The following is an 18,040-nucleotide window of genomic DNA, read 5'->3' on the forward strand; positions in this document are numbered from 1 at the left end:
CTGAAAATTTCAGTGTTATCTTATTGTTCTTCATATTTATTTCATCTTTCTGTAGTGTTATAAACAAACTAATCAAACTGAGTGATCCAATAAAATCGAAGGGCATAAAAATTTGGATATGTTCTGTTTTTATTTTTGCTCTTATAAGAATTCTGTCCTTCGTAGAAATGGCATTCAATATCCGAATTAATCCGAGTGAAGAGGGATGACTCTATTAAGAGGAAAGTTTTATATAATATTTTTATAGAAGTTGGTTTTCTGAAGAAACTAGTTCGATTAATTAAAATGTGTCGCAATGAAACGTACAGCAAAGTCCGTATAGGCCAGTTTCTGTTAGATGAATTTCCAATTCACTGTGGAGTAACGCGAGGAGATGCACTATAACCTTTACTTTTTATCTTCGCTCTAGAATATGTCATTAGGAAAGTTAGGATAACAGAGAGGGTTTGGAAATGAACAGGTTACATCAGCTTCTTGTCTATGCAGATGACGTGAATATGTTTGCAGAAAATCCACAAACGATTAGGGATGCACGGAAATTTTACTTGAAGCAAGTAAAGTGATAAGTTTAGAAGTAAATCCTGAAAAGACAAAAAATATGATTATTTCTCGTGACCAGAATATTGTACGAAATGGAAATATAAAAATTTGAAATTTATCTTTCGAAAAGGTGGAAAAATTCAAATATCTTGGAGCAACAGTAACAAATATAAATGGCACTCGGGGAAAAAATTAAACTCAGAATAAATATGGGAAATGCCTGTTATTATTCGGTTGAGAAGCTTTTATTATCCAGTCTGCTGTCAAAAAATCTGAAAGTTAGAATTTATAAAACAGTTATATTACCAGTTCTGTATGGTTGTGAAACTTGGACTCTCACTTTGAGAGACTAACAGAGATTAAATGTGTTTGAGAATAAGGTGGTTAGGAAAATATAAAGGGCTAAGAGGGATGAAGTTACAGGAGAATGGAGAAAGTTACACAATGCAGAACTGGATGCATTGTATTTTTCACCTGACATAATTAGAAACATTAAATCCAGACGTTTGAGATGGGCAGGGCATGCAGCACATATGAATGAATCCGGAAATGCATATAGAATGTTAGTTGGGAGGCCGAAGGGAAAAAGATCTTTGGGGAGGCTGAGACGTAGATGGGAGGATAATATTAAAATGGATTTGAGGGAAGTGGGATATGATGATAGAGACTGGATTAATCTTGCACAGGATAGGGACCAATGGTAGGCTTATGAAGGCAGGAATGAACCTCTGGGTTCTTTAAAAGCCATAAGTAAGAAGAGAGTGGTCAGAAATATGGGCTTCTGTGCCCGAGAATCATTGTTGTTCTTGTGACCCCTGATCATTATGTTTTTGACCGAGATTGGTGCAATCGGTGATGTGTGTTAACTTGAGTATAATAATGCTGAAATTTTCTGCAAAGATATGATGTATTTCATTACAATACAATGTTGTAAAATTCCCAACTGACAGAAAGGAAAATAATCTTCAAAACTTCAATGAGCCTTTTTTTTTTGCTATTACCATTTCACAATCAAGAAATATTCGTGAAAAGCCCAAACTGTATATACAAATCAATGTCAATAAATCATAAGGAACAAAAGGATGTACTTTCTGCATATGGTACAAGTTACAATTAGGATTTTCTGGATTGTTTTCATTCATGAATATAAAAATATATAATATAATAAATTATGAAGTCCTTATAACTCATTATAAAAAAAGATTGTGACAATTACCAGTATGTAAAAATAAGTATTGTCTTAAGTTACTCAAATCAAACACTTTTTTTTAATTGCTCTCAAACTATGGAAATAGTCAAACTTCAATTCTAGCAATAAATCAGTACAGTTTCCTCTTTCCAGAATTACATACAATCGAAGAAACAAATGTAGCTATTTAATTATGTGTACATACATAGCATTTTGAACTCGTATGAAGTACGTATATATGAAGAAAGTAATCCTGTTAATACATTCTTCATTAAGACACAAATTTAGGAATTTTAAGTATTATGACCTTAGCACCAAACTTAATAAATATAGGCAATGTTGTAAAGTACAAAGTCCATTGGCACATATCCCTAATCAGTGGGATGTTTATCTAGGAAACAAAAAATCACAGTACTATATACATCTCGCATTTCCAGAAATTACAATTATTACATAAAGAAGTGTAAGTACATAAATACATATTCTAGTGTACTGGTACAGTGAAATCTAATTACACGCAATCATTAGTAACCTTTTATAAATACTCACAAAATCATAAAAAAACAAATTGATAAAGAACTCTTAACATATATAATGGGATGCAAACTAGAAGCACTATGGACACATATTCAGTATAATATGTGTGTAGAAAATAGATCATAGTTCGTCAGTTACACATGTTCAAATATCTGTTTTATCAATATAAAGGCTCATATTAATATAATGGAATGTCAATTTATTCAATGAGGTGTTACGAAATGTTATTCTGTTTGAAAAATATACAAGATTTAGATCACACAAGATATATAATAATGTTACAGTAATCTTTCTAAATTGATTGAAAAATTACATAACAAACAACTGGTTGAATTTGGTGCAAAGAGTAAGATATTAAGACTGAAAAACATAATAATGAAAAATTATGAGGAAATAGATACCTTCTCAATATTAATGATACTTCAATTTTGCACTACACTGGTAACAGAAAAATTAAGATGTCAGAGAGAAATTTTCAGGTTCCCTAACTTATTACAAAATTGAGATTTCACTGTACAGAAATTGGTATGAAAAACAATTTACAAATGATTAGGTTCAAGTTACGTCACAATGTATAGATATATGCTTCCAAAAATATTGTTATAGTATATAAAGTTACAGACTGTTATAGTTTCCTTTCAGAATATTGCATTTCAAGTTTTAAACGTATGACAGTGTAAAGAGAAAATTGACTCTGGAACATAATAGCCAGAAATTTTAAAATGTTAACATGTGCTTGACAGAAATTCAACTCTCTCATGTTTATAGTGGGATATGCTCTTACATAAATAGGTTTTTATTTTCTATAAACACACGAAAGGAATAATAGGAAACAAAAACAATAATCGTACATACGCGAAAAATGTTTAGTCCACATGAAAGAAGACAAAAAACGACATAGAAATTTAAAAAATTCAAATAATTAACAATATAGGGTAAATGTAATTTTAAAATATTTAAAGTTTCGTATATTGAATAAAAACATATAAATTATTTATAGGTATACAGCATAGTGAAAATCTGATTATAACTGAACTTCCTTCTTATGAAACAAACTACTAGTACAATGAACTCAATGAAAATTATCTATATGTTTCGACTCACAACATTTTTCAAGACTTTTCTGAAATAATATTATACTTTCAGTATATGTCAACAGGCGAACTCTACTAGGAAGTACGTAGATGAATGACATTGTGTCAAGTGTCCGGGCATTAAATTAAATAAATTAATTAATTAAAAGAAAAAAAAACAAACTCATGACTTCTTTGAGGTTTCAGATATTCGCAATACACATTATATTATAGATATGATATTTTCTTGCACCATTTTATTAAACAGAACATCATAGAGATATTTTTTGTTCATCACATACCTACGCTATTTCTACATAAGCAATGTATATGAATACACCTACAGTCAGGGTTGCCAGATGTTCTGGATTTCCCAGGATTGTTCTGGATTTTAATAGTATGTCCTGTTCCTGGATTGAGTTATATTTGTCCCGGAATGTAAAAACAAATGAAAAAAAAAAAAAAAACATTTTTGCTCATTTCTATAACTTGTTTTTAAAATTTCTTCTTCATTTTGTCAAGATTCTGTCCAACCTATGTTCAATGTCATCGTCAATGCATTGCAAACTTTGTTACTGACAGTAAGTAAAGAGAAAAAGAAAAACACAGATATCACAATAAGTGAAACTATATTTTCTCCCTAAACAATAATTTTTTAATTTATTTTTTAAAATAAGGAACACTAGTAAATTGAATGTTTGGGAATTTAGCTGTTATCTTGTTACAGAGCCTTGAGCCGAAGTTGCTACTGTGATTATAAGCTACAGTTTGTCCATTTAGATTCTGTCAAGTTTTTGTTTTATATTTATGTGAATACAAATTAAATAACAGAGGAAGACTTTATGAAACATATTTATAAGCTAATATTTAGAATAAGTACGTTTAGTTTGGAATTAAACAAAGAGTCATAATAGTAAACGATAGTTTAGCAACAAAACAATAGTCACATTGATCACGTCATTCACCCCCTTCTTATTTAGTTCAAGTAGTAAAATCTTTGAGATAAGTTGATGGATGCCTAACACAACTTTGAAGTGGGGTTCTGTTTGTAGAACTTGAAACTGAGAAGTTCCATCACTCTCTTCTTGTATAGACATCTCGGTAATTGGCTGAGTTTCGGGATACATAAGATGGGCTGATTCCTTTAGTTTAGAATCATTTATTATATCGTTACCTGCAGGTGCTAAGTGTCAAGTAGGGATGATCATTCCTCTCTCATCAGACAAGCAAACATGTGTACAGTTGGGATTTAGCTCCAGCAGTATAACTTCTTCCACAAGTGACTCATACTTTGATTCTCGGATGCTTCTCTTCATCAAAACTAGTACTGGGTTCGTAAGTCATGTTGGGGATGGCGGCTTCATTGGCAGATCGTCATAAGTAATTAAATAATCTCTCATGTGGCATCACATTTGTTGATGCGCATAAAAGAGAACATTATTATGGAATGAAGAGCCTCTGGCCACGTACTTTCCAGTTAGTAATATCCAGCGCTTGTAACTTCAGAGCTAAATGAATGGCCTTCCATATTACCCCATTACATCTCTCTACCTGCCCATTTCCCTGGGGATTGTATGGTGTAGTGCGACTTGTACATATTTCAAGAGATATTAAAAATATCTTTAAGTCTTATGCAGTGGCGGTTCATGCCTAAAATAACAAGGGGTTCACTTCTTTTATGATATTACATAGTTTTACAACAATTTAAACAATATCTCATTTCTGAAAAATTAAAAAAAAAAAAACTACAGTTCCTTAAAGTAGATAATTATCTCAAAATAAGGCTGATAATGATGAAGAAGTTGAGTCTCCTGTAGATATATATTTGTACAGAAAATCCATCCTCCTTTTCTTTTTTTGTGGCGAATCTATCATGACTTTCTCATTGAAATCCTGAAGCCTGTAGATAATTGCTTTTTCAATAAACAGCATGGTGAGAGCAGACAACCTATCTTCATCCATGGTGCTTCAGAAATGTTTTAATCCACGCCAATGTGGAAAAACATCTCTCTGCTTCACATGATGTCTCACAAATGCGTGACTGTACAGCTATGCTGGTTCCAGGGCCAGCACATCCACACATTTGCCCTACAGATTTCCCCTTGCCTCTCGCCCCATACACAAGTCTAGAAGCTGGCTCACCAGGTTCAGAGGAGAAATTGAATCTCAGAAGCACTCTTAAGCATGTAGATATTCGATCTCTGCGGTTCATAGGTTTTCATACGACAAAAAACATCAGAGCTGCAAGTAAACTTACTAAAGATGAGCAAGAAACAAAGAATGGTAGTGTAAATTATAAATAAATTTATTAAAAAAATTAAATTGTTTTTGTTTTCCTGGGAGTTCTCTGAATCATTGAATGCATAGGACGCACCACCACTGCTCTTATGACATCAAGGAAGATCCACAACCTGAGTGTATATAAAATGGAGTTCCAAATATGGAGAAGAGCTGCTTTTTCAGGTTAGTTATGACAGTTTCTGTGGATAAATCTCAATAAGGAAACACAACGGAAATCGTGAATATTAATCAATTAGTGTAAGGATATAATGATTCTTCACTGTGGAAGGGAGGAGCTCTGTAAACCCTATATTCAGGCTTTTGAAGGGTGGAGTTGCCTTGATAAATCTTCCTTAATTTATGAAAAATCGTGGTTTAATCTCAGCACATATTCAACAGCATCCAGTAATTTTTCTGACTTCTTTCAATGTATACAGTAAATTCTTATACTGTATCCAATGAAAAAAGTCTGTACCTCAGAGGTATTGTAAGGTAAGTCTATTTTGTCAATTTTAGGATACAGGCAAAAGATTAATTCCATGTTTTTTTCTTTCATCCCTGGTAGAGTTACAAATCTATTTCTTTTATTTTTGATACAGTAGAACCATAGTACACTTGAAAAATATAGGATACACATATAAGTAAACAGAATAATGTGTGGGATTTATCATAATAATCTTTCTTACTGATGCTGATTTGGACAAATGGAGTGCTGCATGTGCAAGGTTGCTGGAAATGTTTGTGGCACTTTCTCGACATGGAAAGTTTTCTTTAGTGATTAATGTGACATCTACTGATGTGCTCAGGATAGAAATATTTATTTTTGAAGCAAAGAAAACCCTCATTATTTTAAGAAGATAGAGCACAACCACTACATGTGATAATTTAATCTGCACTGTCCAGTGAGCACTTGACAGACCCCTATTTATTCGACAGCTTGGTTGAACAGTATTCCTATCTCATCACACTGAGGAACTGGTTTGTTCCCGAGCTGCAAAGACATGGTCTTTTGGCGGAAAGCTGGTTACAACAAGACGAAGCTCCAGCTCATTATGTCATCATGGTTAGATGGATTGGAAGAGAATATGTTCACCTGCCTTTGCTTCTCTCAAATGGTTTTGCGAAGTCCAGACCTTACCTCTTTTGACAATTCGCTATGGAATATTATTTTAAAAAAGTGTTTTCAAGACGAGGTACCAGACAACTGACCAGTTCAAAGGAACTGTTCATTTTACATTTACACAAATTGATAAAGGTTGTTTACGTAAAATCTTACAAAGGACGAGTAATTCTGTGTCATAAAAATTATGAAGACCATACTAACCTGGATGGATGAAGTCTACAGCAAAGTTAAAATAACACTGTCAATTTAATGTTACTTCAGTAGGCTTACCTTGCAATTTCATTTAACTTATATCAATCCCTACATTATTCTGTAGGGGGTAACAAGACATTCGGAAACTCTGTAGTATAGTTAATAGGTACGAATAGAATCATATTGGATGAAATTGTCAAAGAAATAATAAAATGTTGCTAAGACAAAGTAAAAAGTATATAGCAAATTCAGTAAACGTGATTTATTGAAGACTATGAAGGATTCACGTTGACTTTAACATGATGCTTCAATGTCCATGACTTGTTTGCTAGAGAAGTTATTTGAAAAGAAACTTTTCGCATATGAACTTTATGGGGGAAAATCATAGAACAAAATGCTTTTGCTATTATAGGTTCAAAATATATAAATGCATGCAACATGCAAAATGTATGTACTGAATCCTTTCCAGTATTACAATGTGGGACATGAAATGAAAGGAAACTGTAACAGCTGTTACTTCAATATGAACTTAAGTACATCACTTCTAATATACACACAATTAATTATGAAATCCGTCTATTGAACAATTTCGTGTTTAATCCACCATTAAACTGACAGAAAATTACACCATATTAAGTTTTGAGTACATACACTTGCAGCAGATAGAAATTTCAAGCTGACTTTTCAGTTCATTAGAATGGGGAATTCATCCCCAATTTTGTACCAAATTCAAGTCGGGCTCGTTTCTGATATCTCACATTCGCTCTGGAAATGTAAAACCACAATACACATAGAGAGGAAAAACATGAAACATGATTGAAAGGTAGATACAAGTAAAGTGTAATTAGACATTTCGTCAGTTTCAAGATAAACAGTATGGTTAAATTAAAATTATTATTAATGAATTTCTTATTATAATGGAAACTTAAATAATTCGCAATTCCACGTTCAATCTCAGCTTAGTAATCACATGAATGATTATCATATAAGGCAACTTACTTGATCTCTTCACGTTTCACCAGTTCATTGATAAGAAAAATGAACAATGGTGAGAGCAATCCAAGAGTCAGGATATACCAGGGTATGTATTCCACGCCAAATGCTGTTAATTTGTCACTGTCATCACTGTTACTCAAGGAGATACTAGTGTACATGGCTTGTAGACTTAATCTGTAGAACAGAAATATTAACTCAATTATTATAAATAATTGTGGTCACAAAGAATTTTATTCTTCTTATCGAAAATGTAGTTAACTTCAATTATTAGGAAGAACATTGAAAGACTAATCAACAATACTACGGCAATAAACAGACATTTATGTGCGAATAATTAAAGATGTTTCACTTCTTATTTATCATTTACATGCATTGTATTTAATTGAATAGTTGTTTTTACATAAAGCCTGAAATCTTGAAAATATTTAAATACATTTCTTATGCTGCCTTTCTAATTCACAATAGACAAAAATAAGGTAACTTACGTGACTATCACAATAACTAGCCACTTCCTATTGTGATGAGGACCTCTATGCCAAATGGAGTATTCACGTTCCACAAAGCTTATAGAAATAGTTACTGAAATACACAAAACACCAATCACATAAATAATAGACAATGGACTCAGATGAAGGTGATTTGACTTTTGCAATTGCCTGTATTGCTTGTTACAAGGCCTTCAAAAGGAAGAAAATGAAAATGTGGGTGCTGCAATAACTTAGTAAAAGACACAATACAGAGGACGTTCTAAACGAGCTTAAAGTTGAAACCGATTTAGATTCAAAGAGTTTCTCAGAATGTCAGAACATGATTTTAATATAGTGCTGCAAAAAATACTTCCTGTTATATCAAAGAGCAGCCATTTCACCTCACTTGCGCCTTGGAATAACTCTGCATTTCTTGGCTTCTGTAATTAACTACAAAATAATTCTAGATTCTGTATGACTTAGTATAATTAAACTTATCACTTGTGACGGAAGATTAGTCCTTGTTTTATTTGCATTATTTTCTCCCTTTATGATTGCCTCAAATGCAAACCATTTTGACGTGTAGGTAATCCAGAAGCAAACAACTTACAACATAATAAGGTATTATTCACTAAGTAATTACGGCTGCAAAAGGGTATCTGTCGGATACAGGGGGGAGAGTCATTAATCCTTCCCATTGAAGGCTTTAAGGAACCAACCTGGACAAATACCCAATGTCCCATCCCTACCTTCCCGTGGTGCAGCTGTTAGTAAGCATAATTTTACAAGCTGAACTAAAGGGAGGGGCTACTCATCAATTAGCACTGGTCAGCTTGATGAGTTAATGACTGAATTTGGTATAATTTTCCTCTATTCAATACCTAATTCCCTCTTTACCCTTTCCTATCCAGTCCTCTGACTGAACTCTTACTTTCTTCGACCCCAATGGCATTAGAGCATTCGAGGCCTAGGGGTTCATTTCACTTTCCTTCCTCCTCTTTCTACTTTTCTGTTCCTAGTGTTGACCTGCTATGGCACTAAAATCGTCCTCCAGTGGCTTAAGGAGGGAAAGCTGGTGATCAACAAGATCTCTCAGCTAGGTCCAATGGACTCATCAACCAACAGCAGGTGTGGTCCTCCAGACATTCTGGGGGTTGTGTGTGAATGAAGTAGCCACCAAAACGTTAAAATATGGTGTTCACTTAAATCGACTACAACTTGCCATTTTCACTCCAATATGAAATAAGTACCATTAAGGTAAAATTATCTGGAGGTAAAATAGTCCCCCAATCGGATCTCCGGGCGGGAACTACTTTAATGGTACAGAATCAAATCTATATATTACTCTGTGAAAAGATTTATTAAATCTACATACTTAGACTTCAACAAACAAAATTTGATAACACAATCACAAGGGCAAAAATGGAAATCTCTGCATCATAATCCACAGTTAATTCCCGATTTACCACGAAAATCGTCTGTAGCTGCATTTAGATTGGCAACAGGCCATGATTGTTTGGCCAAATACCTGCATAGAATTGGAATATATCAGTCCCCTAACTGCCCATTGTGCAACTCAAACCAAGAAATGGATTCGGAACACCTCAAAATCTGTGCTTCAGTGGCTGACCATGATAATATCTTTGAAAAATATTGGAGTGCAAGAGGTCAAATGACTTTATTGTCAAATGCCTGGCATTAGAAAACACAACAACAACTAAATAATTACAAAGCTGTATTTGGAAAAATAATATATTTAAGTCAATTACATTTTTTATTTTTAAAAAGTGCAGCGAAGAACATGGATATGACTAGTTCTACACACTCTTATGTATATACAGTTTGAATGTGAAGGAGATTTTATTTATATTGTACTGAAAATTGTACTTCTCTGACAAGAGGTCCCTTTTTGCTTTCCACCTCACATATAATGTCCCAAAGTAATAAATTAATTATTAAAGATTACTTGTTAGTCTTTAACACAGCCAAAATAAAGCCGAATTATGATTTATTTATAACATGTTTAGAGTATGCATACACAAATATAAAAAAATAAAGTATAGGTACACAAAATAACTTACCTAGATGAAGGACAAGAAGAACAAGTGCTGCATGTTGAGTTGTAACAAGACTGTATTGATATCTGTTCCAGCCTCCCCACAGTTCCAATGTTACATTTACTGCAGATACAGGATAAACCATGGTGCATGTTGAGTTTGTAACAACAACAATTTCCCCACAAAAGCATGACAATGTGATGGTATAGAACAACAGAATTATAAACACTGTTGGCAGGAACTTGGAACCATAGCACCATAACACAAATATCGAAACCTGTAAAAAACAAAGGATATTTCAAACAATTGAAAAGTGGTATTAAATGTTATATTGCTCTGACTCCTCTGCTCCATTACAATTTGCATAAAAAACTGGTATCATTCTATGCTTTATGCTTTTTGCACAACAATCAAGTTTTCATTCACGCTTTACTCACAATTTTAATAAACCTTATATTTCGATAATACTTCACAATCATCATCATCATCATATCCCTCACGTATTAGACCCTACAGGATCTGTTACGGTCTCATGCCAGCGCTTGTGTGGTCTTCCCAATTTTCTCTTTCCTCTTGGTATATAAGTAAGAATCTGTTTAGGCCTACTTCACAATTATTTATTTAATAATACAATACAGTAGTCCAAATTTTTATATATGAATAGCACTTTAACTAAATTTGAATAGAAAGACTGTCTCTGTATAACTTGTCAGTAGCAAATGAAGAAATATTGCAAAACTTGTTATATAAAATTTTATTTAAAAAATCTGCATCAGCACTACAATGGCATTTAGAAATCTGTATTACAATTCATAAATTATAAATGTTATACTTACAGCAAAACAGAGAAGAGAGTCCTATCATATTTTATGCTTGCATTGATGCAACTGTTACACTAGTATGTGTTGCAGGCAGTATTTGGTATCAACTCTGAGTGAATGTGTGTGACAGCAAAATATAGTGCAAATATGTGAGTGATCAAGTGAATAGTGTGCGTGGGTGCATGTGTGTGTGTGTGTGTGTATACACTGAATATTATTTGTACGTACAAATAAATATTAATAAAACAATAAAAAATTTTAACAACACAATACTGACTGTAATTCAAATTAATAAATATTGTACATCGTTCATCTTTCTCGAAACTTCTGACTGCATGTAATAAACTAGACGAATTAAACTCACAAAGGGAAGATGTTAGGTATTGCTGACCCTAAGGTTCTAATACTTGCTACTACTTTCATCAGCCATGAAATATTGCAGAACTTGTTTAGGGAAGCAAAGTTTTAAAATAAAAATAGTCTTTGTCTTTTATATTCTCATAATGGCCGCCTGGGTTATTTTAATTTTACAAAATAATTTGAGAGATATGATAGACAACATAAGGATATATGGCTTGTAAGTGGAGACTAAGAGGAAGGTGGAAAATATGAAAGATTGGAGAATACTGGGTTTGCAGTACTGGGCAGAAAACTATGAATGAACAAATGAATTTTTAAGCCCTAAAATTGTTCTCCTGAAAAAGTTTCCAATTTTTGTGACCTAATTCTGTAGCTATTATTTCTTTATTGAAAAATGAAGTATCTTTTTACTCTACTTAGACCCTAAATTTTTGTCGAAGACATTTTTGATTAAACATATATTTATATGACTAATAATTTATATGTTTGTTACATTCTTCGAGACATACTCTCTGAATCATTTCATTTCATTTACCATTTTATTACAGATAAAGGGGAAAAATATGGAAGGAATGGTTACAGCCAATTTCAAGTAAACTGCCATTTAATGTTTTTTCTAAAAAAAAATATTTACATTTCATATGTAGGTCTATCATTTATGGTGAATAAATTCCGTCCCATATCTTAGGCGAAATCACTATAAACAGACACCATGATGATAGCCATCTTCTTTCTGTCCAGGGATGCTAATGTATATTTCCATAAAATCCTCGAAATCAATTTTCTGCAGCATCGCAATACTTTCTCTTTATACTTGGTATAATGGGAAAGAAAAAAGAAGAGTTATGAAGTTGATGTGGAGGTCCTGCAATATGTGATATCATGCAAGTTCTGGATAACAAATAATATACAGAAATATTAACTGAGCATAAAATGCACTGAAATTCATATTTGTCATGGAGAATTTACATTCTGTAAATTTTTCATGAACACGAAAAGAAACACACATGTACTCACACGATATTCAATATTGTGACAGTCGGGAGTCGAACGCGTCCCACAGAGAAAACGAGCGGGCGCAACCTTCTTCACTGCGTCACTCGTTTCTCGTGCACCCCCCGACCTCTGTGGGACGCGATCGACTCCCGACTGTCACAATATGTTTAAGTTACCTCAGTATTAAAAAAAAAGAAAAAATAAGAATTAGGCACAGACATGTTACACACACACTCGAGTGCATACATCACATTGACTTACCTGAGTATTCACAACACATTGATTCTTTCCTGTGGCACGCTGCATAACTTGGGGATCTGTAGAGTTGGCAACTAGAGAAAGTGAGAGAAGTGGAACAACCAAGCATATCAACCAGAGTACGGATCCTGTCTTGAGGACAGGTGGCAACATGAGGAAGATCCCTAGCACCTGTATTGCACTGATTGTTACTCCACAGCACACCCAAAATTGCACACAGTTCCATACACACTGCATGTAATGCCGGGACTGCAACACAATCACGAAAATATCACGAAAGTGAGTTCCTACAGAGCTGTAATCAAGCAGACGTTCGTGGACTGAAAGAGAACATTAAATGTTCATCTCTTTTCCCAATATCTGCTTTCTTTTAGATATACTGATATTACAGCAAGTGAACAGAAATCATGGAATAATTGGGTTCGAGGAAAGGCAAGGCCGTCACCCTCTCACTAGTGCAATGAACCCACCAAATGCCAGGCATATAAATAATAATAATAATAATAATAATAATAATAATAATAATAATAATAATAATAAAACAACAACAACAACAACAATGGTTTATTTTAGCTAGCAGAGTTAAGGCCATAAGGTCTTATCTTTCACACAATCAGCAATAAGTGTACATACATATGAATAAATTTCACATGTTACAAAAATCGAGTTATGAATTAAATAGTAAAACTACCATGAATTATTTTAAATATAAACTGAGTAGCTATTTAAACTAATATACATAAAGTATCAATATATTTAAAAATAATACTAGAAAAGAAAATGAAATTACTATGAAAACAATTAACATTTACGATTATCAGAATGAATATCTAAGAAAATAAACTGCCTAGTAATGAATGGCCATTAAAGATCAGATAATCAGCTAGAATTACTAATAAATCTATCATTTAATCTATTCTTAAAAGAGTTCATTGTCTTGCAGCTCCTAATACTTTCCAATAAGGAATTCTATTGACGTGAAGTGGAGACCGTAAAAGATGAGTAATAAAATGTTCTATGAAGGGATATACTTAGTGTGCCACTCATAAGTTATTTGGCATCAGAGTTGGGCATTTTGTAATCGATTGCTGATTACACAATTACAGGTAAGGTAGTCGTAAGTCTTACAGATTATGATTACATTTCTTGTAATATTGTGATTATGATTAAATAGCTAGACTTTTATTGCTTGGCTTAAGCGCAAGTCCGAATTTAGCCACCCAAGTGGAAACTGTGGCAAAGTCATATCAACAATAGCAGCAATAAATTTATTAAATATACCTGGGTCTCAAATTTATGTAAATCTGTAAGTCGCCGACATAATTGTGATATCAGCAATTCTTTGAGTTCTTTGATACATAGGAGGACAACGAAATTGACGAAGACAGTAATTTGATGGCAGTATGAATAAACATTATGAATTAACAGATTTTAAAAGGGAAATTAAAGTAAAGTGGGTGTCGTAACACATGGTCACTATATTGAGGTAGTGGTACAGGAATTGCACTATCCCTGTTCAATAATATCAAGAATACGGCATATCTGGAATAAAATGACATCATTAACAGTAATGTCAGTGGAGACAAATGGTGGATAAATGTGACCGTCAGTATCTATTTCGTGTGATTTTAACCAATCAGAGAGCAATAGCAGCATAAATCATTATTGACTTCAACAAGAGAATTGCCACCAAAGTCTACATCAGGACTATCAGATCAATAGTTGCAATGGGTTATGAAAGCTGCCAAACCATATATTTCCACTGCTAATGCCACGTCACAAGATTCGTCTCCTTAATTGGGCCAAAAAAAAAAAAAAAAAAAAAAATATCGGCATTGAGTTTTGGATGATAGGCTAGGGGTCTCCTGGTTCGATGAATTCCTTTTTCAGTTACTCTGAGCAGATTGGAAGGTGTGTGTCTGGTGGAAACAGCATTAAGTGGCAGATATTTCATGTCCACAACTAATGTTCTGGCTGGCAGAAACTCAGTTATAGTATGAGACATGTTCAACTGGTATACATTGGAACTTCTGATACCTCTCTGTGCAGTTCCCAATGGTCCAGACTACATGTTTCTTCTTGATAACTATCTGCATTCTTTTATGATCATTATACACACAGTGTGATACGTTCTTCTAGCTGGACAATGAGACTTCCCACAGCACCATGGTGATGGTAACATCATTAGAAGAGCATTTTGCAGATGTTCCCATCATGGAATAGCCTCCTCATTTTCCAAATATGAACCTTATGGAAAGTCTTTGGAATGCTGTAGACAAATACATTCAAGCTTTGGAATTACCACCTCATAATGCGATACAATTATAAGCAGAATTACAGTAGGCATGCTGGACATACTTGTGGACAGCTAATAAGAACTCCACACTTGTGGAGTAACAGCTAGCGTGTCTGGCCGCGAAACCAGGTGGCCCGGATTCGAATCCCAGTCAGGGCAAGTTATCTGGTTGAGGTTTTTTCCGGGGTTTTCCCTCAACTCAATACGAGCAAATGCTGGGTAACTATCAGTGCTAGACCTCGGACTCACTTCACCAGCATTATCACCTTCACCTCATTCAGATGCTAAATAACCTGAGATGTTGATATGGCGTCATAAAATAAACCACAAAAAAAAAGCACTATTGGACTCAGATTCTATGACACATAACTGCCTTCTCTGGGTGAAAGGTGGATCCACCTATTACAATAGGCATCTGACAAGGAAAACTCAGTGTGCAGAAACCAGCGGATGTGACTGTCTCGCGCATATGACATATGCTCCCGTTTCCAGCATGCTCTCACACCTGCTGGAATGAGGTAAGAGGGGTACAGCATATGCGTCGCGAGGAGTCCGAGCTGAGTTTTCCTTATAGGATACCTATAGGTACATATTCCATGATTTCTATCCACTCAGTGTAATACACTCCTTGTCTCCACATATTTTTGTTCAATTTCAGAGAGATTACTTTCTTTGTTCATGTTATATTAGCAATTCTTAAAATTATATACCTTTCTCTAATTTCACTCTCAGTCAAGATTCTTAGAATTGATATAATGCTATGGCAATTAAAATACTTTCCGAAAAGTAACAATAGTTCATATGAAAACAACTTTCAGACGACATAACAAAGGACAATTTTCCTTGGGGATAAAAATTTGATGTATGTTGGATTTCCAAAGATCCTTGTATAAATTATTCTCTATCATACTCGTATATTTCTGAAGATGTTTTTAATAGTCAACTCACCTCCATTATTAGATGAAAAATTGAAATAGGATCTTCCCTGCGAAAACTGATGGAACAAGCAATAGAATTGAGGCTACGACTCAATTCAACTGGAGAGGGACCTTGATCAGGTGAAGTCGCTTTGAAGACTGCTATCTTTTGGCATACTTGAGGATACAGAGGTTCCACTGCTAAGCTGTAGAAGGACATATATATTTTTATATACATATATTTAGATATAGTATCTAACAAAATTATAAGGACTAACTTCATGTGGTTGTATGTGCAGATGACATAACCATTTTGAGATAGGAAATTCATGTCCAATGAAGCATCTTTTGGATTTGGCTGTAAAGTTGGTATTTCTAAGCAACTGCAAATAAACAGTCATTCGTAGCATATCATGTTGGCATCACGAAATATGGGAGTCACAATGAAGTGCTCAACATAATATATTAGTGGAATATTTACTGCGGAAAGATTAATGTTAAAAGCTCCGAAAGTTTCAACTGCTGTTCTAAATTATAACATTTGTTTAATTTTTCTAATCTGGCAGACATTGCTTATTACTTACCTTGCATCAGACTGGAGAAAGATAGGCATGTTGTCTGCATTGGCAGAGGAACCTATCACACAAACTACTTCTCCATATTCTTGCATAATGTGAAGCATTTCACGAGTAACAGAAGGAGTACAGTCAGTGAAGAGTGATACCAATAAAGGAACGTTGTCAATCAGTTCGAGGTGTGGACGTATCTTATCAATCCCTCGTGGTAGCTTTGCCTGAAAAATCATTCGTTGGTTACATATTATCTGAAAATAATCTCCTACCCTATATAACATAGAAAAACATCACACTTTAAACAACAATTCAATATTCAGCATCCAAAAAGAACAGCAATAAAAGCTATGCTGAAACAAAGTTATTAAAAACAAAAAACTGCAACATATTGTAGATAATACAAGATATGGGAAAACCAAATTTTCACGACTAGTCTACAAACTAACAAGCGAAACATTTTTCGTAAAATACACACATCAAATATGCTTCTACCCCCATGTGCACCTACACAACAATACTAAACAAAACAATGTGATGTTTGTAGAAAATATGTGTATTTTTTTTTATTTTATTGGGTTATTTTACGACGCTGTTATCAACATCTAGGTTATTTAGCGTCTGAATGATATGAAGGTGATAATGCTGGTGAAATGAGTCCGGGGTCCAGCACCGAAAGTTACCCAGCATTTGCTCCTATTGGGTTGAGGGAAAACCCCGGAAAAAACCTCAACCAGGTAACTTGCCCCGACCGGGATTCGAACCCGGGCCACCTGGTTTCGCAGCCAGACGCGCTGACTGTTACTCCACAGGTGTGGACAAAGCTGTGTAGGCCTACATGTTTTCAAGTAATAAATGTTGATGTGAATTCACGTGTAAGTTATGTTAATTTGAATATCACATATGATTGCAAGAAAAATGAAGACTTTTGAGTGGCGCAACAATGTAATTTGTTTGGAGGGTGGGATAAGACTTTGTAAGTAAATAGTACAGTATATAATATGTTTAATGTTACCATTATCTTTTATTTGTCTTTTTCTTTTGAGAAGATATGTGATCTTTAAATTAGTGATAGACATCTTCATAGCAAAAGCTTAATATTAATAATACTTCAATCGATAAATAAAAAACATAAAACATACATACAACAACAAATACTACACTCAAACTGAAGGCCTACCCATGGGATCACTCATCTCCAGCATCCTAGGCGAAATTTTCATACACAACATTGAACAGACACTCATTCTAAACAAGGACAACAGCTAATACTATACAAACGAAACAAAAGATAGATTGACACAAACACATAAACAAAATACATCCAAAACTACGCTACAGAAAACAATAAATCCATAAATTTCTTAGA

The 18,040-nt window shown here is 33.9% G+C and overlaps 1 protein-coding gene across 11 annotated transcripts in view; it reads right to left on the reverse strand.

Moving 5' to 3' along the window:
• Positions 1-3,795: 3,795 nt before the first annotated feature.
• l(2)k05819 (transmembrane protein 94-like protein l(2)k05819) overlaps positions 3,796-18,040 on the reverse strand; it is a 72,350-nt gene continuing 58,105 nt past the window's right edge. For all 11 annotated transcript variants that reach the window (XM_069829115.1, XM_069829112.1, XM_069829114.1 and 8 more), the window contains 7 exons: positions 16,687-16,895; positions 16,134-16,308; positions 12,893-13,138; positions 10,479-10,731; positions 8,416-8,509; positions 7,934-8,104; positions 3,796-7,699 (listed from right to left, as the gene is read on the reverse strand). In XM_069829115.1, the coding sequence (XP_069685216.1) occupies positions 7,627-7,699; positions 7,934-8,104; positions 8,416-8,509; positions 10,479-10,731; positions 12,893-13,138; positions 16,134-16,308; positions 16,687-16,895 (1,221 nt within the window). In that variant the 3' untranslated portion in view covers positions 3,796-7,626. The remainder of the gene's footprint in view (positions 7,700-7,933; positions 8,105-8,415; positions 8,510-10,478; positions 10,732-12,892; positions 13,139-16,133; positions 16,309-16,686; positions 16,896-18,040) is intronic.

This window comes from Periplaneta americana, chromosome 6 (genome assembly GCF_040183065.1).
Source record: "Periplaneta americana isolate PAMFEO1 chromosome 6, P.americana_PAMFEO1_priV1, whole genome shotgun sequence".
In the NCBI taxonomy this organism is placed as follows: domain Eukaryota; kingdom Metazoa; phylum Arthropoda; class Insecta; order Blattodea; family Blattidae; genus Periplaneta; species Periplaneta americana.